Source organism: Bradysia coprophila, unplaced genomic scaffold (assembly GCF_014529535.1).
Source record: "Bradysia coprophila strain Holo2 unplaced genomic scaffold, BU_Bcop_v1 contig_339, whole genome shotgun sequence".
Classification (NCBI taxonomy): Eukaryota; Metazoa; Arthropoda; class Insecta; order Diptera; family Sciaridae; genus Bradysia; species Bradysia coprophila.
Genome location: NW_023503598.1, coordinates 291927 through 318133, shown reverse-complemented (window position 1 = coordinate 318133; position 26207 = coordinate 291927). Strand labels below are relative to the sequence as shown.

Genomic DNA, 26207 nt, shown 5'->3' with positions numbered 1-26207 from the left:
CATAAACATAACCTGTTACAAACGGCAAGTATTATATATCGCGACTATTACTTCCGTCGATCAAAGTATTTTTTAACGGTTGAATTCAAATCTAGTACTTCACGTTTCTTAACATACATATAGTAAGGACCAAATTACCCAAAGTTTCTCATTATTTTTGTCGTAAAATAAAGTAAATCCCTATTTAATGGTCAGCAAAAAAGTACTATCATCACATCCATGGATGTGCACTGCGACTCTAATCTCATTGTAGCAATTAGCAATCGAATTGTACGTGACAATAATGTCATACAATGTTTAACCCTGTGGGAAGATATTAGAATAAACTAGTTTCTTGAATCCACAAGAAGGAATAATTTTATTTATGAAAAGCACTTGGTTTTATACGGTAATGTTTACATGCAAAATAAGACAATAGATATCCAAAGTCCAATTGTCAGCTGATAATGACATGCAGTGTTGCTAAACTTTAACTAAACTTAATACGCATGATGAGTGCGTCCGATGTGAGATGTAGTGCTGCCACAGGATTCCCCCTTTTAAAGAAGCGTTGAGGAGAAGAAAAGAAAAAACTTTGTGTTTATCTGTGCTGAATTGAAAAATTTATTGAAAATTTTTCATTTGAAGCAGACAATTTGTAGCGAGAAAGGCTAGAATTTATTTGTTTTCTTCGTTCTCTTCTTCAGAGCTGGATGATGAACTTGATGAACTTTCTTCGTCGTTTTTATCCTCCGGTGCGTTCCAATCGTCTGGTTTTTGTGCTTTGCTCGGTGACTCGGGCCCAGAATCGGATGATGAGAAAGAGGGTCCTCTTTTCGAAGAGCGTTCCAACGGGAAACGGGATTCCACTTTGGATGTGGCTGCATTGACTATTTCCATAGCGGTTGACTTTTCAGGCGCTTTTTGATCCGATGTACTTGGCGTCGGTTTTGGCGGTGAAAACGTATGTTGAGCCGGAGCTTCCAATGCTGGTGCGATGATCGGTACGGTCGGTTGATGCGGATGTGATGTTGGTGTTACCTGAATTGTTGCCAGGTTACGCATGGACTGCTGCTGTGTCATGTGATCGACAAAATCGCAAGGTGGTAGGCAATTCACTGAGGCTCGACCAAATTGTCGGTGAAACCAGCAAAATCGACCGGGTTGGGCTGACGGTCTTGTCGGGCGCTTGATTGGAATGGCTGCTTGACGAACGGCGACCGATGCTTGCCTAACCGAAACACGTGTTCTCTGCGCTGAACGTTGAACGACTGATTGGCGATTTTTTGCTGACGATTGCCTGGGATGCGACGTTTGACTAGCCGAAAATGATGGATTGGCTGAGAATGGCTGACCTGGTACAGATGATTGACCGGAACTGCGTTGCGTTTGAGTCGGATTGGTAGACTGAATTGGATTATTGCGCATGCCGCGCAAAAATTGTTGATTTTCCATGGCGATTATACGGATTTCACGGATTGCCAACTCTTGATTCCTTAAAATTTGCTGTAATGCGTTGAGCCACTCCGGGTTTTCGGTAAGTTTCTTATTTGGTGCCATGACTTGGTTGCAAGTGAAAAGCACGATGACTTGTAGGATTTTTTGAATAAAAATTTTGCTGAAGTAGTGTGTAGTGTGTTACTCGTACCACAGACTTTTGTAGAAAGGATGAGATGAGAGAATTTCAGTAGGATGAATGCGATTTGCTGTAAAATTTTATGTTTATAGCAGTTGATGTGTTTAATGATTTTTAGCGAAACGTACTTTCTTTTTAAGTGGTTTTTTCACCGAAACACATTCATTGAAATCAAATGAAGGTTTTAAACGGTCAACTGAAATTACCTTATTAATTTTTCCAATTTTGATTGTGAAAAACTTCTCATTTCGTGAAATTACTTCGAATGGGCCGGTATAGGTCGGCTGGAGCGCTTTTTTAACCCCGTCCGACCGGACAAAAACGTGAGTACATGAAGACATGTCTTTGTGTACAAAAACGTTTTGTTTGTTATGATTAGAAGATGGAATGGGTTTGATTTCAGCCATTGCATCTTTTAATCGTTCGACAAATGTTGAAGCATTTGAGACTAGGCTGGGCTTGATTTTGTCGAAGTAAAAATAAGGAAGACGCAAATTTGTTCCATAGACTAACTCTGCTGGAGATGCGTTTACATTTTGCAGAATTACTGAACGGAGACCGAGTAAAACTGTTGGAAGTGTTTCTGTCCAGCGAATGTTTCCGTGACACTTGATTGAATTTTTAAGTGTGCGGTGCCATCTTTCTAAAATTCCGTTAGCTTGAGGGTGATAAGCAGTAGTGCGGAATTTTTGGACCCCAAGCAGTTTATTTAACTCGGTGAATAAGCTACTTTCGAAATTTCGGCCTTGATCGCTGGTCAACCTCAAGGGCACTCCGAAACGAGCGATCCAATTGAGAAACATGGCCTTTGCTACTGTTTCAGCAGACATGTCTTGAATTGGTATTGCCTCGGGCCAGCGAGTAAATCGATCGATGATAGTGAGACAATACGAAAAACCTTCTGATTCCGGGAGTCTTCCAACGATATCTATATGAATATGTTCGAACCGAGCGTTAGGCGTTTTGATTTGCTCAAAGGCTGCTTGGTTGTGCTTGCTGACTTTGGTTCGTTGGCAAGCTAAACAACTTTTACAAAAGACTTGGATGTCTTTGCTCATTGAAGGCCATACAAAACTTTTGCTAATTAATTTTTGCGTTGCCTTGACCCCTGCATGAGCGAGGTTATGAACTTTTTCAAAAACTTGTTTCCTTAATTCTGACGGAACGTATGGACGAGGTTCTGTGGTTGAAACGTCGCATGCCAAAATGATATCGTGAAATTGAATATCGAGGATTTTTAATTTAGTTTTTTGCTTCCTTAGCTGGATCAGCTCCTCATCTTCTAATTGTTTTAAGGCGATGAGTTTGTAATCAACAGTGCTGGACAGTGAGACTGTGGAAATGCTGTTGATCCTAGACAGAGTGTCAGCAACCACGTTATCTACTCCAGAGATATGTTGAATATCTGTTGAGAACTGACCGATCAAATCGAGGTGTCGAAGTTGACGGGGAGTTGCTTTTTCGTTGGCTTGTTGGAAAGCAAAAACGAGCGGTTTATGATCTGTGTAAATCGTGAATGTACGCGCCTCCAGCAGATTTTGGAAGTGTTTAATTGAAGCGTAGATTGACAACAGCTCCCGGTCATATGTTGAATACTTTCGTTCAGCTGAGGAAAGGCGTTTGGAAAAGAACGCGAGAGGTTTCCAGTGATTATTTTCTAATTGATTTACCACCCTCCGATAGCAGTGTCGGATGCGTCAACCATGAGACAGAGCTTCGCGTCTGGAGACGGATGGGCGAGCAAGGCTGCGTCGGCTAAAGCCTTTTTACATAGCTCGAATGCGCCGAGGCGCTCAGGGTTCCACTCAATTACCGATTTGTCGTTCTTTTTGTTACCTTTCGTACAATCTAGCAATGGAATTTGCATGTGAGCTGCTTTAGGAATAAAACGACGGTAATAATTGATCATACCGAGGAAACGTTTGAGTTTGTCGATTGTTTCCGGTAGTGGAAAATTAACAATCGAGGAAACTTTTGATTGTAAAGGTTTAGTTCCGTTTACGTCGATTGAATAGCCCAGAAAACGTACCTCCTTTTGACCGAACACACACTTGTCGACATTAATTACGACACCGTAATCATTTAGTCTACCGAACAAGATTCTTAAATGTTCAAGGTGTTCTTGTTCATCTCTTGATGCGACTAAAATATCGTCCAAATACGCAAAGCAAAAGTCGAGTCCTTGAATGATGGAGTTGACAAAACGCTGGAAAGTTTGAGCGGCGTTGCACAACCCGAATGTCATGTAAGGGAACTCAAAAAGTCCGAAAGGAGTGATCAAAGCTGTTTTTTGAATGTCTTCATCGGCCATTGGAATCTGATTGTAAGCTCTTACCAAATCAACTACTCCAAAAATTTTCTTTCCATTCAAAAAATTACTGAAATCGTGGATATGAGAAATTGGATAACGATCGGGTAAGGTTTGAGCGTTAAGACGGCGGTAGTCACCGCATGGACGCCAACCGCCGGATGGCTTGGGCGCTATATGTAATGGAGAAGCCCATGGACTTTTTGAAGGACGGCAAATTCCAAGTTCGAGCATCCTGTCGAATTCGGCTTTGGCTACTTTAAGCTTTTCTGGGTTAAGCCGGCGCGGCTTAGAAAAAATAGGCTGGCAGTTCGTGACGATTTGATGACGAACGTTATGTTTCTTCAATGGGTTTTTAAAAGAAGAAAGATCGAGTAGCGAAGGAAACTCTTGTACTAGTTCATGATAGATTCCTATGTTTGTGAGAGATTTCACTTGGATATCAATGCTAGCCTGTTTGATTTTTCCTTGAATAGGCAAGGTTGTAACGTTATCGATTAGGTTACCATTTTTAACATCGATTAAAAGGTCAAATTTCTTTAATAAATCGGCGCCAATTATTGGTGATTGCACGTCTGCAATGATAAATAACCAAGTTATCGGTCGGCGAAGACCGAGATTGAGCGTTATAGATTTGCTTCCGTAAGTCTTAATCTTAGAGCCGTTTGCTGCGAAGAGATTAAACAGACATGGAGCGTTGAGCCTTTCTTTCGACGTTGGGGGACCACAGAAATGTCGGCGCCCGTGTCTACCAAAAAATCTCTGTTTGAGTTTTTATCAGTAACAAAAAGTCGATTAATGAGGGGGCCCTGAGTGAGTGTACGAACTGCTGGCTGCCCGATTTCTTTAGACTTTCTGTTAACCCAGCTACAGGGTTGAGAGCAATTATCGGCTTTGGATCCGAAACGTTTGTGATAAAAACAGAGTTTATTTGGTTTAACATTCGACGCTTTGGCCGGCGTCGTCGATCGGTTTCGTGATTTTTGTCCACTACTATTCCAAGACCTGCGAAAACCCTGTGTGAGAGTTTCGACTTTGTCTTCCAGCTTATGGACAACGTTAACTAAACCGTCGAGAAGGTCGTTTGAGGGACTAGAGACTTCTTGAACACTTACAGAAGAAGACTGAGTAACTTCAAACATTTGATCTGCCAATTGTGCTAGTTCCTCTATAGGTGCTACACTCGTAGCGAGGAATGTATGAATTGTAGTTGGTAATCTTTGCAAAAACAAGGTGCGAAGGAATTCATCACCTACCTTCTTGCATGCGAGAGCTTTCATTTTACGTAAAAGATCCGTGGGTCTCATATCTCCGAGGGTTAATTCTTCGAGGAGAGCCTTCAGTTTTTGTTGATCAGTAGCAGTGAATTGCTTGATAAGGCGGGCCTTGATTGCTTGGTACTGATTTCTCGCAGGTGGAGCGAGTACAATATCACTAACATAATCGAGAATATCCGATTCAATTACACCTACGATGTGATTGAATTTGGTTTGTTCGGTTGTTATGTTTGTTGTAGTAAACTGCGCTTCCAGCTGTATGAACCACAGCTGTGGGTTCTTTTTCCAGAATGGCGGTATTTTTAGCTGGATGCGTTGCACCGAATTGTTAACCGGTGGAATATTTCCATTACCTAAATCAGAGTTACCTCCACTACCAACTGTAGGAACAACCATTGGAGTTTCTCCGATTGATTGATCGTTGTTATCACCATCTGCCATAGTAGATATGCAAGTGTAGTGAAAATAGAGAAAATTTAAGTTGAACTTGAAAGCAACGAATTTTCTGAACAGCAGTTGAAACGTATTGTTTGCACTGCGCAATGATTTTAAAGACGAAAAATGTCGAGGGTCACCAGTTGTGGGAAGATATTAGAATAAACTAGTTTCTTGAATCCACAAGAAGGAATAATTTTATTTATGAAAAGCACTTGGTTTTATACGGTAATGTTTACATGCAAAATAAGACAATAGATATCCAAAGTCCAATTGTCAGCTGATAATGACATGCAGTGTTGCTAAACTTTAACTAAACTTAATACGCATGATGAGTGCGTCCGATGTGAGATGTAGTGCTGCCACAACCCTTTCATGCTCTAAATGTCTCAAAAGAGCGTTAAATTAAAGCGAGAAATTCGCACTTGAATTAACGCCTTTGTTCGCCAAATAATGTTTTCAAATTGAATTTATAGGTAACATTTTCTCGGAGCGTTCACCTAACGGTAATTTATTTACTACGAAAAGTTGTGCGATACAGCAGAGGAAAGTTCGCTGCGACTGGGGTGTGTATATATATGTGAAGAACAAGTACGTGGTGTACGAATGTGTAGATATGTATAAAGGATAACTAGAATCAACTTCGCATATTTGTTCGGGTATGTTTCTCAGTTACAACTGTTCGCTTTTGTTTGGTTTTGATAGGTAAGAGATGAGATTCAAGGGTGCTATTCGAGTTTATATCCGATGTGAATTCGCACTGCTGTAATTATTTTGATATGAAAATAGATTAACAGAGAGACAAAATGAAAATTATTTTGAATTTAAATACGAAAGAGAAAAGTCAGTTTTTAGATGGAATCGTTGTTGCCAGTCACTCTTAATAAAATGAAATCAAAGTTATTTGACGGAAAATTGACACCCGATTGGAATACTAAAATTACTTCTAATCCATTTTCTCTAAATATCCGTAGTATGCCTTGACACCTTTTGTTAAAATAAAGAATTTTTTTTCTGGTCGCCGAACCATCTCTGGGAAGTGGTTATTTGTAACCACTGTCTCGGTATTGGTGTATTTAAAGTACTATTCTGATGTGGACAATATATAATGTTCCAATGAGTATCGGAATCTTAACTTTGTGCACTTTGATGAATGAGTAATGAAAATCTTTTACTTCTTGTGATTCCATTATTTTCATCAGAAATCCAAATCTTTTACTTCATTTGTTAAAATATATTTTTTGCTATGTAAGATCACATTAGCCACACATCCATTGCCTTTTTATGTCGTCGTTGTTGTTATGACTTATAGATTATAGAGATCTGCAAGCAAGATTATTCATTGAGTAATAAATTGGACTTGGATTTCTACGTCGATGATAACGCAAATCCAGTCTTCCAGATCGAAGTGAAAGTGCAGTGAGACTTTATTTATTCCTTTAGCCAATTTAGACCCTAATGAAATAATTGATATTGTAAGAACACCTCGTAAAATACGCACAACACGAACTTCACTCGATTGCTTTGGGCAGACAATTAATTGTTTGAGGAAAAAATACAAATTTAGTACAGTCGGCGACTTTGAGATATGAGTCACACTTATTTGTTTCACAGCTGTTTTCCAGCTAATCCGAACATGCAAACTAAAGTGCTTATTCTTATCCACAAGAGATAGTTATACGCACGTATGTGGTAGTGGTAAAATTGTTTAAAGACGTATAAGGAGTGGCGCCTCTCTTTTTATTTCTTTCTGTTGGAATTATTGAAAATAATCTGGAACGAAGGAAACTGCAGAACGATGAACACGTTTCAGTTAAGTTTATTAATTGATTTTGTACCACGGCAGAGTAAAATAAACCAGGCAGGAGCGCTTGATTTGACTAGGGAATCTAGTTTACCGGAATTATCTAGCGGCCTTATATTTGAGAATAAAATTAAATTATGTCAGTGTTTTCTTGAGTTCATTTCATAATAGTGTATAGATTAAGCTTAGCTGACCCGATATGTGTTTTTAATATAGATGGTAGCAGGGCCTATTTTCGATAATTTAAATTCTCGAAATTATCGAAAAATTCTCTAGATTCTACAAAAATTATCGAAGTTCTCAAATTTACTTTTGGAGAATTTTGATAATTTTTAGATAATTTAGAGAATTTTTTGACAATTTTGAGAATTTAAATTATCGAAAATAAGCCCTGGATGGTAGTATGGGGTTTCGGTGGGGTTTGAAATTAAGTTTCTATATATTGTTCCCATTGCAATGTCAAACATATGTCCAAAGTCTTTAATTTGTGCTAATTAATTTGAAAAAGGACTTACTTTCATCCAGCGATCAGCGTAGCCTCCCAATTGTAATTGTCAAAATAGTGTTTGACTTTTCAAAAATGAACCGCACTTGCCTGGTTTATTTTACTCTGCCGTGTTCTGTACTCATAACTGCAGGGTTTTTATAGGATGCTAAATAAATTTTTAAAAATTGATCTATTCTACCTGCTATAAGTTTATTGACATTAGGTCTTTTTAGAGAGATAATTTTATCAGCGTCAATAATAGCGGGACTGGTGTTATATTTAGTTTATACGGGCAAGTTGATCCATAGAACTATATAAATAGACCACCTAGCATAGCATTGCAGATCCCAAAATACTCATCAATTAACTGGTTTCTGATGAATAAATTTCTAGTTCATTGCAATACTAAACTCCAACAGTTCTTTTTCTTTAAAACAAACGAAAAAGTTCTAAACTTCTACGAAATAGTTATTTGCACCGGGCAACTGAAATACGACATATTTTGCCATGATTTTTTGTTACGAAATTTCAGGTTTTCCCGAACGATATAGCGTGCGGGGAAAAAAAATCATTTCCTTACGATTTATCGTGCGAGAACGGTTTTGAATGAATTTTTCCATGATTGAACAAACTTGATATGGAGAATGTGAAGTTTGAATTTTGAATAGTATTTTTCGTACCAAGCCAGAAAATGACAATTTTTCAGCACCAGTCCTAAAATTGGGACGTGTGCTGAAAAAAACCATTCCCTGTCGAGGTACGAACAACGTTTTGTGCACCGGACATCTGAAACAAAACACATCAAAACCGTTCTCGCACGATAAATCGTAAAGAAATGAATTTTTTCCCGCACGCTATATCGTTCGGGAAAACCTGACATTTCATAACAAAAAATCATGGCAAAATATGTCGTATTTCAGTTGCCCGGTGCACAAAAGCGATTCTTGTTCTGATTTAATTTCGACCTACATGCACGGCAGCTTAAAATACAGCAGTGCCTACATGGTTATGTAACATTCCATGGACTATTTCTCATCTTTTCTTGAATTTTCCCACATTTTCATAGATTTACTCATATTTTCTTCAATTCGGGAAAATTCCGAAAATATGGGAAAACGTTATGACCAAAATAGTCTCGATTTGATGCAAATAAATGAGCTGAGAAATAACTATGGCTTAATTTTCACTTACCAGAAAAGTACTCCGTGTGAGAGACAAAATTATATTTTATCAATTTTTGCTTTGTTTACTTGACAGCTCGCTCTCTCACGGCTCTCACACTGAGTACTTTTTGCTGAGTGGGGCCCACACTGACAAAAAAAATAATCGAAAAACTCACCTGGCGCAGGTAACTTTGTCTCCAGGTAATCTACATTATCTGCCGCAGCTGTATTTTTTGTATGGGGCGCTACAGCTGTGTCAGCTGAGTTTTTCGAAACTTTTTTGTCAGTGCATACTTAAGAACGATGCGAGTTCAACGCTGAAATACTTGGTATAATGAATCCAATTGATCATTTACTGTTATTAGCTATTACAATTTCATTTTTATATTGACCAAGAAATTAAAAGCCTGAATCTGTATCCTCCCTATGTGAAGTCAGGCCGAAGCTTTATACAAAGTAGACACAATGTAAAGTTTCGTAAATTATGAGTAGGGAGTGGGATATCACAATGTCATTAAAAGCGAAACGAATCATAAAAACTAAAGTGATTTTAGCAACCTAAGACATCACCACCTCGAAATCCAATTAAACTGCACTCCAGACGTCGTCATCGTAGTCGGACCATGCATTATAAATTCCAATAGAAAATAATAAACCTTTTGAAATGTGTACTCCATAAAAGCGATATAACCATTTTACTGGTGGGCTGATTATATAACCATAAAAACCTATATAATGTAGTGTGTAGCACCCACCTTATAAAAGTGATTTCGAAATTTATTTTATCGATATTCGACACTCTCTTCTTCTTCACTCTTTATGGAAAATCAAAACCTCATAAAAGTGTAGTGTGTGCGAACATGAACATATAAATTACTTTGGAAAATATATATTGGCACTGGGAGCTTTTAGTACACCCAGTTTTTCGCGTATATAAAAGTGTAATCGATATGAAATCATATTTTCGAAGTTTAGGATTATTAAATTGAGGTTGAGGAGTTTATATATACCGGTATCCAGCTATCGTTAGTAGACGACGACAGCTCTTAAATTGTGTAATGGAAAATCCTGTCTTTATATATCGAAAAACACACACACACACACCGTTAGTGAACAGCTTTCCGAGCTTTATATACCAAAAAATATGCATAGAAATGGTTGGCATACGGTTAAGATGCTATACTAGCAGGAGGTATATTAAGCGAGGTGTTTATGTAATGCGATATGGTGAAGTTTTGGAACGGAATATATATTCGGGGTGGAAGAGATTTTGGATCCTAAATGAGCCAACAGCTGACGCCATTTATTTGGAATACATAAAGTGTTTTTGCTTCTTTGAAGATTATCCATTTTGTATTTATGATCCATTAAAGTAATATGAAGGCGTCGTCGTCTATATAACGAAATGATTAGACGAAATGACATGTTAAGCATGAGATATTATTGAAAAGTTCCTCAAATCCCATTCAGAGATTGAACTGATGGGAAAAACATTGTGAGAATGGGAGATTTTATTGCTACTGTCCAATGAAATGATTACAATTCGCAAAAATCCAAAATCTAGTGATCGACTTTCGATTGACAAATCTCTTTGTTCCAGAATTCATTCAACCACAACACATTTGGCCTTATATACAACATAATTTTATTCAACAATCACAAATCCAATCCCACGGATATCACATAAACAACAATAGTCACCACAACAACATTTCGCCGACCAACAACAATCCCAGCGAAATAGACAATCTATCCAATGGATCACAACCGGGCTCCGAATTACAGGACGACAATCGGCTGCATCCGAGAGATAAGCAATTGATTGCAAAACCGTTAGCTAGTCGACCCACTCCTTTTATCCATCATGGCATCAATCATCCCCATTTGCATTCATTGCTGGCACATTGTCGTAATCCGTATATGGCAGGTGAAGTAGAAGACGTGAACAATGTCGGGTGTACAGACGATTTTATTGTTAAAATTATTTCTTTATGTCGATTCGCAGCGGGCGGTCCTCAAGTGTTTCCATTGCCGCCAGGACAAGGCTTTCCGTGGGCCCATTCAACGCGAGGGAAACCGCGTAGGGGAATGATGCGACGAGCTGTATTTTCTGGTATGAAAAACTAATGATTGCTGACGAAGGCGAACTAATTCCAGTTCCAATTAATTTACAGATTCACAGAGAAAAGGACTGGAAAAAAGGTTTCAAATGCAGAAGTACATTAGTAAACCGGATCGAAAGAAACTGGCCGAACGTTTAGGACTGAAAGATTCACAGGTAATTTCATATTCAATAGCCTCGGTACTAATCCAAACTGTCTAAAGTCGAACCGAAAAACTATCATATGAATGTCGAACCACAATCAAATGCACTTGAAAACAACAATACGACCTCGACATAATATTTTCTCAGAAGAATGATGCTCCGCCTCGGAAAGAAAAAAAAAATCCCTTTTATTTAACAGTGAAAAGCGCCTCCCAGCATCTTATTTGCGCAGTCGCCTTTTGTGTATTGTTATATTGCAACCCTTAAGTTGTACCAAACCAACCCCAATTTATATTTTATATATCAAAAGAGTACGAAAAAAACACACCACACCACTGTTGACGGTTAATATTTTTTTTGTGCTAAGTGTGCGATATATGATGCGTTATACGGTTCATTTCATTTTGTACACAAAAAATGAGTTCTGTACACAAAAAATGATTTTTATACACAAAAAAAAAATATTTTGTACACAAAAATGTTCATTTTGTACACAAGATTGTTTACATTGTACACAATAAATGTATTCTGTACATAAAATTGAATATTTTGTACATTTTCATTTTTTATTTTGTACCCAGAGACAGTTCTATTGTACAGAAAAAATATTTTTCGTACACATAAGAAAAACACTTTGTACTCTAGTATTATTTATATTGTATTAGGTGTTCGCGTGGTTTCTTTTCCGCAACAAAGTAGTGAATGGAAAAAACTAATTTTTTATAACTAACGACAAAAATAACTAACACCTTTCTGACTTAAGCACAAACAATTGGAGTCAAAAATTACTAAATACACAAATTACTCCCGTACAAAAATAATATGAATTTTCGGATAAAACACGTAGACAATCTCCTGAACATTCAAGGGGGGATACTCCCCCCTTGACCCCCCTTTGCGGGGGCTGCCGCCCCTCGACCCCGCTTTTTTATTTTTCCATTTTCTTCACGGCCTGCGGCGCTCACTATTCCCTAAAAATAATAATAGTATTTAAATTGTTGATGCTGCACTTATTAGTATCAAGTGAATTCTGATTACTATATTCCACCGAATATGGTCGACCTTTTTTCGAATATAGTCGATATACTATCGAATATAGTCGATATATTCTCGAAAACTTTTGATATACTCGAAATAGTCGATATTCTCTCGAATATAGTCGATATATTCGAATATAGTTATTTTTGTCATTAGTTGTTTTGATACATTAGTTGATATGGCCTATAGTTATTTTTGTAGTTAGTTATAAAAAATAGTTATTTCGACCGAACGCCGGTGAAAGAATAGGAAGTTTATGATTTGCACCGTATGTTCATATGGTTTTATTGTGTAAAAGGAAAATATTGAGACTTTGGTGCCACATTGTGTAAAAGGAAAATATTGATTCTCTCTGTGTCGTATATCAACTTTCGAATGCTATTTACTTAAAGGTAAAATTCAATTTTCCCCTACATTCACTCTGTGGTGTGTTACTCTGTTAAAGGAAAATATTGAGACTTTGGTGCCACACTGTGTAAAAGGAAAATATTGAGACTTTGGTGCCACATTGTGTAAAAGGAAAATATTGAGACTTTGGTGCCACATTGTGTAAAAGGAAAATATTGATTCTCTCCGTGTCGTATATCAACTTTCGAATGCTATTCACTTAAAGGTAAAATTTAATTTTCCCCTACATTCACTCTGTGGTGCGTTACTCTGTTAAAGGAATATATTGAGACTTTGGTGCCACACTGTGTAAAAGGAAAATATTGAGACTTTGGTGCCACATTGTGTAAAAGGAAAATATTGATTCTCTCCGTGTCGTATATCGACTTTCGAATGCTATTCACTTAAAGGTAAAATCCAATTTTCCCCTACATTCACTCTGTGGTGCGTTACTCTGTTAAAGGAAAATATTGAGACTTTGGTGCCACATTGTGTAAAAGGAAAATATTGAGACTTTGGTGCCACATTGTGTAAAAGGAAAATATTGATTCTCTCCGTGTCGTATATCGACTTTCGAATGCTATTCACTTAAAGGTAAAATCCAATTTTCCCCTACATTCACTCTGTGGTGCGTTACTCTGTTAAAGGAATATATTGAGACTTTGGTGCCACACTGTGTAAAAGGAAAATATTGAGACTTTGATGCAACATTGCGTAAAAGGAAAATATTGACTCTCTCCGTGTCGTATATCAACTTTCGAATGCTATTCACTTAAAGGTAAAATTATATTTTCCCCTACATTCACTCTGTGATGCGTTACTCTGTTAAAGGAAAATATTGAGACTTTGGTGCCACACTGTGTAAAAGGAAAATATTGATTCTCTCCGTGTCGTATATCAACTTTCGAATGCTATTTACTTAAAGGTAAAATTCAATTTTCCCCTACATTCACTCTGTGGTGCGTTATTCTGTTAAAGGAATATATTCAGACTTTGGTGCCACACTGTGTAAAAGGAAAATATTGAGACTTTGGTGCCACATTGTGTAAAAGGAAAATATTGATTCTCTCCGTGTCGTATATCAACTTTCGAATGTTATTCACTTAAAGGTAAAATCCAATTTTCACCTACAATCACTCTGTGGTGCGTTACTCTGTTAAAGGAATATATTGAGATTGAGAATTTTGTGCCACACTGTGTATAAGGGATAATATCGAAAACTTTGGTGCCACATTGTGTATAAGGATTATATTTATTCTTTCCGTGCCGTACATCTAGTTTCTTGTTCTTATGCTTGTGTACGAAATCAATTTTTTGTGTACAATATGTATTTATATGTGTATGAAAAAAAAAATTAGTGTACAGTATCACTCTTCTTTTGTACAATGTATTAATTCTTATGTACAAAATATTTATTTTTTGTATTAATATTTATTTGTTATGTACAAAATTGACATTTTATGTACAAAATAAACTTTTTTGTGTACAATTAATTATTATTTTGTGTACAAATTATTGGTTTTTTTGTACGAGAATTTTTTTTGTGTACAGTTATTTTTTATTGTGTACAGATTTCGTATTTTGTGTACAAATTAAATTAAACCGCGTTATACGTGTTTTATTGTTGTGAAGTAGGTATATTTATGTGTGTATACGATACAACTCATAAAAATTTAAATAACTTGAATTTTGTTTTTAATTTATTTATATTTTTTGGAGAGATAAAAAAAAGAATTTCCCGACTCTTTGTTGTTCAGTCTTTCGACTTTTATGCTGAAATATTACGGAAGAACACAAACAAAAATTGTAGCAGAGCTGCGGGAAATTATCGACACATAAAATATTCAGATTTATTCAGCTATTTTTGGTGGATTTTATTTATCATTATGCAATTACTCTAAGGGGGAAGGCCAAAAAAGCAAATAATTTTAGTGGCTCCCTCCACCGGCTTAGACAAGCACTTTTGATTCATGGGAAAAAATCCACTGAACTCGTCAAATATTTTGCTGCTGGTAGCCTTCGTGAGTGTCTTAAACTACTCATTCACCACGCAACAGTCGTGTATATGATCTTATGTTGATTGTATTATTGAAACGATTGTCTGGGGAAGTTTGCGTCTATGTTGATAAATTAGTTATTTACGCAACGAGGCCGAAGGCCGAAAGAAGTTTCGACATCGTGGCCAAGTGGAATATTATATTTTTCATGTATCGGGGCCGAAAACGGGGGTTTTCGTATTATACACACGATTTGCATGAATGCGTATTGTGCAAGCAAAATTGTACTTCTAGTACTTTTACTAACACTCATCACGGTGCGGTTGAACAACTTTTTTTCGAAAAGTTCGTAAACATGGGGTTTTCTTGTTAAAAATGATTACGGTGATCCTAACGATTATTTTTCTCCTAAATTTAAAATGTTTTGCCGGGGCCTTCTCGAGAAAAGTTGATTTCGAGATAGTGTGTGTTGTTCGTATTGAGGCTATTTAGTTGGAATGAGTTGCACATTCAAAAAAATAGTGCAAGCTATACCTGTTACGTACGACTATTCATCTGTTATCGATAACGAAGACAAAATAATGACAAGCTCTGGGTAACATGGTCCTTTATCTAGTAAAATGCATGTTAAAAAAGTTGAAGTACAAGATTCGAAATCAACCGATTAAAGATACCACTTTGATCGATGGAAGTAATAGACCCGATAATAACACTGGTCATATGCTTGCCATCTGTAACAGGTTAAAAAAAGATTGCAAATCGAGTGGTTTGCCCCTCGGCCTTTCCTTTACATCTTTGGGATCTTGGTCTTCATACAGGAAAATACGTTTCGCTGTTCGATTATTGTTTCGGTGCCGGGGATTCATCAGTTTTACTTGTTTTTGGATTTGAAACGATAGGTTCGGAATAAATGGTTGGGATCTGTAGTTAGGTTGTTCCGTTGATGTCGTATTCTTTACTGGCTGATTTCCATAACACATTTCATTTGCCGTATGGCTTTTTTAATCATTGTCATCGGGTACTTATTCTGTCGATGAATGTCAGTCATTTTCCTTTTGAAAATCGGTTCATTTTAACTCCAACAATCAGACGTCATTTATGGACAGTTCCGAAAGTCAACGATTTAAAAAAAGTAAAATTCTTGAACGTCATTTCATTGTTACATTTTCCAGAAAGATCTGTTTACGTCATCGTGCATTTAATGACTGAAATTACTACAGCAAGCAAGCAAGCAAAAAAAAAGCGATTAAATTAAGTGCAATTTCATAGAAAATATTCGCGTAAAAAAATCCATTTGATTCGTAGAATATTGAGAAAATTGAATTTTCTTTATCGCTAAGTATAATACAAACAAGTACGCATATATTCTTGAAGTCAAGGTCAAGGTAAAGGTAACTGATAAATTAAATATTGCACGTGCTATCCATCCATACAATGTTACCTGTAATTTAATTAAAAGCTCAACAATTATAACAACTTTATATCGGATTGTTGACCAAGAAAGTACGTGCATAATAATCTAACAAACATTGCCTCCAACAAAATTGTTGTTTTTTGCGGAATTTCAATTTCGATTTTTATTGATAAATCAAGTTTTAGTGGACAAAATCACCTTGTTGAAGCAATTGAAAAAGCATTTATATATGGCTAGCTGTTACACGGCAACATTGTTTCGAATCGTAAGGAAAACATAAATTTAAATCGATTCTCTCATCGAAAATTCATTGAAATTTATCCGATCAGATAAACTTATTCAAATCGTTGACTCAGACAAAATGAATCTCGGTCAAAATCTAAATCGAAATGAAAATTGTCGATTACTACCAAGAAGCCGAGCAGTTTGCATATTCGCAATAATATTTTATGGGATACCATAATTACAATTAGACCCAGTCTGCCACACAATTAATATTTAACGACAGTGATAATTTCCGCTGTTTTATTATTTATTCATCTAAATCTCTGTATTGTCCAAGGAAAAGTCTTCCGTACACTTATTATGAGACCCGTACAAATCATCTGGGCTAGTGCGTTTACTCTCACATTTGTAATCATGTCAATTAACATCATGTTACATGATCCCCAATTTCACCATTTTTTCTTTTAAGGCTAGTATTAGGGCTGCTCTGACTCCGGGGAGTGTGGGATATTGGGCTCAATGACGTGTTTTTCTGGTCCGGAAGGCTTAAATATTGGACCCATATCTTTTTTTAGAATTTAAAAAAATAGTTTAGGCATGGGGAGCGAGGCGTTTGTACAAATGTACGAAAGCGTTGGTTAGAAGAGTAAAAAAGATATACACCATCATTCTCCTCTCTCCTACTAGCCGCTAGTATACACAGTCAGGAAATCAAGTAAAATGCATTAACGATGGCGTTTACATCAGGTGCATATCAGGCATAAAAACAATGTGACAGATGGCTCATACATTTTCTGTCAACATTTCAAGCATTTGACCTATGCAAAATGAGTAAAGTGAATTTTCCAATATTTTCTTACAGTCAAAGGCAGTCAATTTTCAGCATTTTGCTTCAGCTGTTTTTCAGCTGATCAAAACACATACAATCAAAACTGGTTTTCCTTGTTCATACGGTTGAACCTGCTACACACACACGCATGATAGTGGTAAAACCGTATAAAGACGTATAAACGGTTGTGATTGTTTGTATGGATCAGCTGAAAAACAGCTGAAGCTAATTTATGCTGAAAATTGACTGCCTTTGACTGTAGATTTTCATAAAGAACATTTTTGAGAAAATTAGAAAAATGTATGAAAATTCAGAAAATGGAAAATTTTAGAAAAATACTGGAAAAACATTATTCGAAAATTAGTCAGAAAAAATGGCTCAGCTCGCCAAAAATGTACAGAAAATGTCGATTTTCGAAAAAGAAAATTTGTTCCACAACCTTTCATTCCCACTCATGCATGACAACAGAAAAGCTCGAAAAACGTACAGCAAGCGGATTGACGCTAGGGACCCGACTAAAAAGAGATGACTCGGTTAGTGTAAGTACAGTAAATTTGGAAGAGAATAGAAATAGAGATCGAAATCGGAATTTATTTAAAAAATTTAGAGGGAAACCATATCTTTTCTCGCAGAATTACAAAACTTTATGTTCTCATGCATTTTCTCCTCCTCATATGTTCCAATTATTTACTTGGATACCCAAGGCAAACTGACAAATTGACCTAGATTGTAATGAGCCAGGCCATTTTGAAGTGAATAACTATTTGACAGGAAGGTGGAACGATTTTGGGCGCCCACAAAGTCCACATCATTCTACCGGTATCGCTTAATGTGCATTATTAGAGTAGTTCCACAAAAGACTGATTTCTGAAAACTTAACTAAACAACAAAAAAGTCTCTGCCTTCCACTTTACCCTTAATCATATCAATTAGAAGTCGCTAATTTCCTTGCACTGCATTTTCATAGACAGTTTTATCTAAACGTTGCGCACACACATCACTTCACAGGTTTATCGTTTTTCCCAATTTATTTTATCTTTCATTTCTCTTCCCCCCACATTGTACATATTTGCGCCCGAAAATATTCCACCGAAAAGAGAATGACTATGAATAGTAACATATGTTCTTGATGGGACCACCAATTGTCACAGTCAAACTTGAATAAAGTTCACATGAACAAATTGATTTTCTTCCTTTTTCAACCCTCGTTCAGCAGCTTTTACATCTTCATATGTTACGAAAATAAAACGTTTATATGATCGAGTGTTTACTTCTCTTCTGCACACAGAGTATCCAATAGGGCTGCACAGATTTTTGGAACAAACGATTTTCGCCTTGGCAAATAATACGGTTGACTGTGTGTATAAAACCGACGACGACACTGCGAGTATTACGATGGTATGCATTGGGGAACGCAGTGTTATAATAATGTACACATAACGTTCTGATTTATACTTTAAAATGCTATCTGTGCACGTATAATCGTTACAAATCGATCGAAAACATAAGATGAGAATATTTTATATTCGGAGGGTGACAAGTAGATTAGGCTGCGGGGCAATTGTTTGGTATTGTAAGGATTTTTGAGATAAAAGCCTTTCAACCGCATTTACCAAACAGACAAATAAAAACAAATTGAATTAAGCATTCAATATGTTTTCGTGGGTGGTGTTGGTGCAGGATTTGGCAGGCGCAGGGGGTTGAAGAAAAAAAAAGAAAATTTGGCAATGAAGTGAAAAGGGACCGTGATGTGATGATACACGCCTGCAGTCTTTAAGTAGATATTGTCGAAGGCAAAGGTAACGTTTCTCAGTTACAGCAAAGAGGAATCGTAGCCAAAAAATGGATTCTTTGTACACTTTGCACCCCGCACCCCCTATTGAAAAAACTTGATTTATAATCGATAGTTAAGGTTAGCTAGAGGGGATGTCTAGTACATGCTGTGAAACACTGACTAACATTAGTACCTGTGTACTTCTAGGCGCTAAAGACATTCGTGGCCTGACCTCCAAGCATGATACGTGCGGCATAATATCCATTCAATAAATATTTCGTTTGCTGTGCACAAAAAAATATTTTCAAAAAGTCTCCCTGCAGGGGACTTTAGCCCAGTCACAGGCTGTGGGTCTCTAATTTTAGCGAAATAATAGTTATTCATACAACCGAGGGATAAATGCTTTTTTAGGCACTATATGTTTAGATTGTCACTCGAGACCGCAGGTCGAGTGTGACAATACACATCGTGCAACGGAAGGTCCTACTTGTCTTCACTTGTTTCAAAAAGGGATTTTTCTCGCAAATCTACCGTGGTTTTCTAACAATCCTCGCATGTCCGTATTATCTTGATTACGGGCCTGTTCACTTCTTTCCCTTTTAATTGATTTCTCTACCAATTGTTCCAATCATCAAAAGAAACTCGCTGCGAGAAGGGAAAAAAATCCATCTCTACCCAAAAACTTCTCATAAAAATTAGATACAGAGAATGAAGGATAGAACCGAATTTTTCTCCCCCTCATACAAAAGCCGTGTTTGATTTGTGTGTGCCAACTGCAAATGACATTTTAGCTTTTTTGATGTTTTTAAAACAGATTTAGCCGAGACGTTTATATACAATTTTTTTTTCATCCACTCGCTCTCGCTCTGCGTTCATTTCGGATCAATAACATATTGCACACAGCACAACAGTGTGGATATAATTTTCCATTCATGCTCAAACGTTAAGAGGTGGAAAATTGGTATATATTTTTCCTTTTCGTCATATTGAATACGAGAGCAAAAATGTAATCGCCGTATAATTTGGTGTAATAAAATTGAGATCTTTTTTTATGTGTATTTTCCACTTAGCTGGAAATCTCGGCAAAAGTTTATTTATATAAATATGCGAAGGGTGGCTGCGTAAGACGAGAAATGAATCGTTTAATAGGGAAAACCATATTGTTTTGAGATATTAAATGTATTAGGATTTGGTTGATGGTTAAATGAGGGAGTAATTTGATTAATCGAAATCGAATTTAATTGTTTTCAATGTTCGAAGTTGGGTGAATAATTTCAAATTTATGGCAAATTAATTGCAGATCTTTGATATTACTAAATTTTATGACGATAACATTGTTACATTGTTTGCGTTTGATGCAACGCGAACTGGTGAGAGTGGAACATGAATTTAAATGGAAGGAAAGATGATGAATGAAACAGTGAATTAAGGTCAGGTAACATAACTGGGAACACTAAACACTTTCAAGTGTAGAGACCGGCTTGTGAAGTCAAGTTGTATAGTATCGGTATAGTTATTGGTGTAGTAGTCTTCCGACTACAAAATCTAGTGCATATATATTCCACCAATGACATTCTAATCATCATCTCTCTTCCATTTAGCCTTAAACAGACGGCAAGCATATCAGTAGTATTATTATCGAATCTATTACTTCATTCTAAGTATATTTTCAAGAGATTGATTTCAAATCTTTTACTGTATTTCTTTGAATATGCTTTTTCCTGTAGAGGCGGTATCGACATCTGAAGATAGCCGTCTGACCATTTCGCACTGGCGATTTGTTGTTTATTTGCAAATATTTATTCAAATATTCGTGACACAATGAATATTTAAAATATTAAATTCCTTTCGTTCGTTTTATGACACCTTGAAGTACTAGATTTCAGGTTAATTTGATAAGCCGTTTGCGTGTTGTTCTAGTTTTGCTATTTGTTAGCATAAACAAGAGTATGTTCCAAGCTAATACGTCTCTCTATCACTTTCTGGATCTCCTCGATAAGAAGAGGATTACTTCACTTCGCCCCCCAAAAACAGACTGACGATCACAACGGCAAATTCTATGAAAACAATTTATATTCATAAGCATCCTGGTCCTGGAACGGTGAAATTATTGCATATAGGACGATGTTCGACTCAACAAAAACTAGTTATCAATCGAAAAAAGAAATCTGGAAAATTGAAAAGCTTTTGCTTTCACAATTTACATTAAAGGCAAAGGATTTAAATTAATTAAAACTCGAAATGCAGATGAGTTATTTTTCTCAATGAATAAACGTAAAATGTTTAATGAAAAATTTGAATTTTAATAAAGAAATTAGACTTCCGTCATCGGTTTTATATTGTATACAGATGGTTGTACGATGTACGGGTACATAGATATACGGAGATATTCTCTGTACATGGGAATAAAATGCAAATGAAATGCAAAAAATTTGCAGAAGAATTTTTAATGGGAAATTCATTTCAATTTGGGTAATAATGATTTTGAACTGGTACTCTTCAAACTCGGTCTGTACGGAGACTATGGGAAGCAATTGATTTTCATTGTATTGATAATGTCTTAAAGTTTCTTCAGTCTTCGTAAAAATCGATAAAAGTATTGCGGTAGCGTTGGTAGCATGACGTCACCTCATCTACTAAAAACTTTTCAAGTTTCAGGTTTGTCACATATGAAGAACACCCTTTTAACCTTTTACAGACGGCAAGCATCTAACTAATTAAATTATCGATTCTACTACTTCTTTTGATCCAAGTAATTTCAATAGATTCTCTCTCATTCGTCCTTCTTCAACCTACTTCAGTACTTTGTTATCTTACGTCTTACGTCCGTGACGTTAAATGATTAAACAAACAATTCTAAGCGATAAGTCTTATCACCGAAGCCTTAAAAATTTACACTTGTTAATTCAGTGTTCATACTAGGAGTAGTGTTGTGAACGAACTGAATTCAGTCATTATCAAATCTCAAGGTCATTAAGAGAATAAAGGAAATGTAATGCCGACGCTAATCTGGAAGAGCTGTTTCTCTGCCCAACCCATATTTTTGTTTGTAGATTTCGACTAACGAAGACAAGCAATACAAGCATTGAAATTCTTTGCTTGAAGAGTAGATATTCTGTCTGTACAGTGACTACAAGAATATCCCAATTGACTAATTTATGTTGTAGCAAGTAACAAATAACCAGCTCATTATCTACCTATTACGACTTAAAAGCTTGTTAGCGAAACAATATTTGAACGTATCAAATATTTGCTCCTTATTTTATGACTGTTGTCGATTCTCCAATAAATTATTATTGTAAACAAAAACCATCAACATCAAATATTGAAAATTCTACTTAGTCATGCTTCATTAACCACACACTCTCCCTAAACCTTCGAGAAAAATCTGTTTGCCCAAAAGACTTTACGAATTTACATCGGATTTAAATCCGAAAATATTGAAATGAATAATCAAAGAACACTCGAGGCCACGTGTCGAACCATAGCGGATTATATCAAAACCATAGATGTGGAAAATCGACAAACTCATTCATATTAATACAACGCCACCACACACATCCAGGCACAATAACAACAGACTTGAATATGAAAAGTTTCTGCAAAATAGAGAAAAAAAAAAACATTTCCAACCATCAAAAACTTAGCAGCAGACCCAAAATATGCGATAATGTAATTACATAGTCAAGGATAATAATCTTTAAAATTCGGATATTATTATCGTTGTACAAGAGGAGATGTATTGGGCGCATTATAAATATATTCAAACTACTGAACAAATCCCTTTAAAATCTCCTTGTAATAACTCAAAAACAGAGAGTCGAAACATTCCCGCCTTTTCTCGTAACTGTCAGGAACACTCACTATCGGCGACCGTTTGTGTACATAATTTGAGAGTGTAAATATGGGAGACTTGGGTTGGTGTAATTATGTTATATATGCGCTCAATGTTGCTATACATGTGCATAAAACGTTAAGTGTGTCGTGTATACAGTGGGTGTTTATAGTATATACCATGCTCCGGAACTCTGTTGATGTTGTTCTGTTGTTGAATACAAAATATCCTTATTTTCAATTGTGTTACACCATTATAGCACATACAATATAACTTCATCTCGTTGTCCACTACGGTTATATTCTGTTAATATGTAGCGCCCAGTGTATTTCCTATTTATAATAAATGATTTTGTCAGTGACTTTTGCAGCAAACTTTTTGGATAATTAATTTTCAACTTCTCGGTTGATTTTTTTCCTTCCTGCTCGTCATGAAAAACGAAACTTTTTCATTGTTTTTGATAGTTATTTTAAATTAATTAATTCGCATGACGGATAAAGATGAAAATGGAAAAAGTTTTTATTTTTTCATATTTTTAATTAAACGTAAAATTATAATTTAAATGCTACCTACCTACCTTCACTTCATAATTTGATGGAGGTGGATCACTTCGGTTTTATGCTTGTAGTAGAAGTCGAAACAATAGTCCGTAATATTAATATTTTCAAAAAACTTTGTGTAAATTTCGAACAATTTCATTCACTATTCACTAGTTTCACTCACAGCACATTTTAACACTTTGAAATACTAGATTCGGGATTTTACTTAAAATAACATCCACATAATGCACAACATTTACAGAAATGTAATACTTTAATGCAAATGAATGCCTTTCAAGTGGTCGTGGGTTAAAGACATAAAGGGAAATGCTGTTTGGAAACTAAAGCTCAAATGTAACAGATTCTTGTCTAATTCTATTACATTTCTGTTACATTTCTTCATAAAATTGCTTATGTCAGCGCTCCTTTTTCGTGAAATAACTTTAACTGATATGACAACTAATGGATATTTACCAGAGTGAAGAAATTTCACATGATAATAGTGTCCAGAGAATAAAGTAGTGAAAAAAAAACTGTGGCGCCTCTACAGGCAAACGATGGTTTCCTATAGAAGCAAAAAAAAAAGTAAGAAAAAGTTTCCAGCGTATACGTGCGAAAAGCTTTCAAAATAAAAGTTTTATTGCAGTTTGGCATTTAGAAAACTTTCTGTTCCATCATATCATTTCGCAGTTCGAGAGAAATACTCTCTGTCATAGAAGAATTGAAAATGTACTTCAGAGTTTAATGTCATGCTAAGAAACATTGTGTCATGTTATAGTCTAAATCACAAATGTAATAGATTTGTGTGTAATTCTATTACCTTTCGAGTACATTTCGTCATACATAATATTACTAATGTCAGTGGTCTATTTTTATGGTAACCAACTTCACTGCTATGACATTGCATTGATGCAGAGAGAAGTTATTTCACCAAGAAATAGATAGAGTGCGAAGAATGAAGTATTGATAAAAAAAATTGTGGCGTCTCTACATGCCAACGGAGTTGTCCTATAGATAGGTTCTCTCAATACTCTCTCTGTGTATATAGGTATTGGTTCTCTGTATATAAACGTCTGCAAAGGACCCTATTTTGTGAAAGAAATGGTTCAGTGTTGAAGAGTTATAGTTGTGAGATAGAATTCGTCAAAGATGAATTTTACTGTACCGTTTACAATTAGCTATGTTGGCACTCCTAACATTTTACTGGAGCCAATCATCACATCCACTGATGATCGAACATATTTTGTAATATTTTGAAGCAGTCTTTTCCTCACTTCACTAGTAGTTGTAACATACCGTAGAGTTATACTCGAGAGTTAGGAAGATGGAATTTTGTCGTTTTATCATCTACCGTTGTATAGCCGGGTCTACAATAAAAATATTTGTTTTTTTAGATGAGACTTGAGTATAAGTTTTTCGAACTTTTGAGACTTTTATTTTCACTCGGGTGTGAATGGACAACCCTATCTTTGTAATATTTAGTAACATATGATTTTGACATATGAGTTAGGTGATATGTCAACATGTCAAAGCAATAATCCGACGAAATTCAGTTCTCATGAAATTTGTTTATATTTTAAGAAACTTTAGGACTATGCCCGGTGAACAGGGATTGGACACACTCGATGACCTGCTTTTATAGTTCATCGTTGCAGATGTGAAAGTCGCGGGTATAAAAATTGACCAATTACCGCCAAATGAGCTTGCGCTTTTAACGATATAATTTCCAGATAAAATGTTGGATTCTCAGAATAGTGTTTCATGCTAAAAGGCAAGCATTTAACACGGAAATAACATTGTTTCTCTTCCCATTATATTCTTATTGCCGCGGTTGATTAAAATACAGAAACTGGTTTGTTTTTCTATTTGCACAAATTGAGACTTCGCACAGATCAATCTCAATTACATCGCGCAATTATTTGAGAATAGATAGCTAAATAGGCGCTAATGGGATAATTAAAATCTTCCGACATGACAATAAAACGGAGAAGTTTGCATGTCTGTTGAAATGTTGAGCAATCATCATCGTTCCCGGTACTCGTAGCTAGATTACAGTTCAAAGAAATGTGAGTCAACTTCAAGTATCAAATTTCCCGGTGGGATTACAAACAAGTTTGTTCATGCGGTTGAAAAAGTATCACCGGTCTTTTATGCTTTCATTGGACAATAGAAATGAATTGAAATCTATCGTCGCTCAGTATATCAAACACGATCGATGTGTACGTAAGGAACGATGGCAAAGAACGATTCAGGAGTCAGACCGAATTTTCATTTTCGGTATTCCTGCTTGGTACGAATAAGTTCCAGATTCCCGAAGCATATCATTTTGTATCGGATTGGAAATCGGACTTAGAGTTCTGGATCAATTATTCAATTTTTGTGTTCAAACGAGCGAACAGATGAATGATTGAATATGTTGTGAATTGATTTCTGTTGTGATGAGTGAGTAAGTAGAGTCCTAGTGGCGGTTTTTGCTGAATGTTTTGACTCTCGCCTGCTACACTCTGGAGTTTTTTCGAAGTGGCGATACTCTCATGTCCGACCTTTCCTTCAGAAGATGGCATTTGTCTATGTAAATTTTCAAATATTTATTCAGCCGAAAGTTTACTGTCTTGTGTTGACATAACGACTGATGATGGCCAGACTCTCTTGGCCACTGATCGATGTTAACACCTTAAGTCGACATAGCAATTCTGTCCAAAGAATTGTGAGTCAAATATCAAATTTCCCGGTGAAATTACAAGTTTGTTCATGCGGTTGAAAAAACATCGCTGGACTTTTACACTTTCATTGGACAATAGCAATGAAATTGAA

General features: G+C 36.1%; 1 protein-coding gene and 1 long non-coding RNA gene across 2 annotated transcripts in view; both read left to right on the top strand.

The window, feature by feature from the left end:
- LOC119079805 (homeobox protein 2-like) overlaps window positions 1-26207 on the top strand; it is a 53022-nt gene that overhangs the window by 10221 nt on the left and 16594 nt on the right. The window contains exons 2-4 of the mRNA XM_037187873.1: window positions 10690-11016; window positions 11095-11202; window positions 11264-11367. Coding sequence (XP_037043768.1) covers window positions 10690-11016; window positions 11095-11202; window positions 11264-11367 — 539 coding nt within the window. The remainder of the gene's footprint in view (window positions 1-10689; window positions 11017-11094; window positions 11203-11263; window positions 11368-26207) is intronic.
- On the top strand, window positions 11895-17102 carry LOC119079820. The gene is made up of 3 exons (XR_005088236.1): window positions 11895-11906; window positions 16371-16375; window positions 16891-17102. It is a non-coding gene; the product is annotated as an uncharacterized LOC119079820 (long non-coding RNA).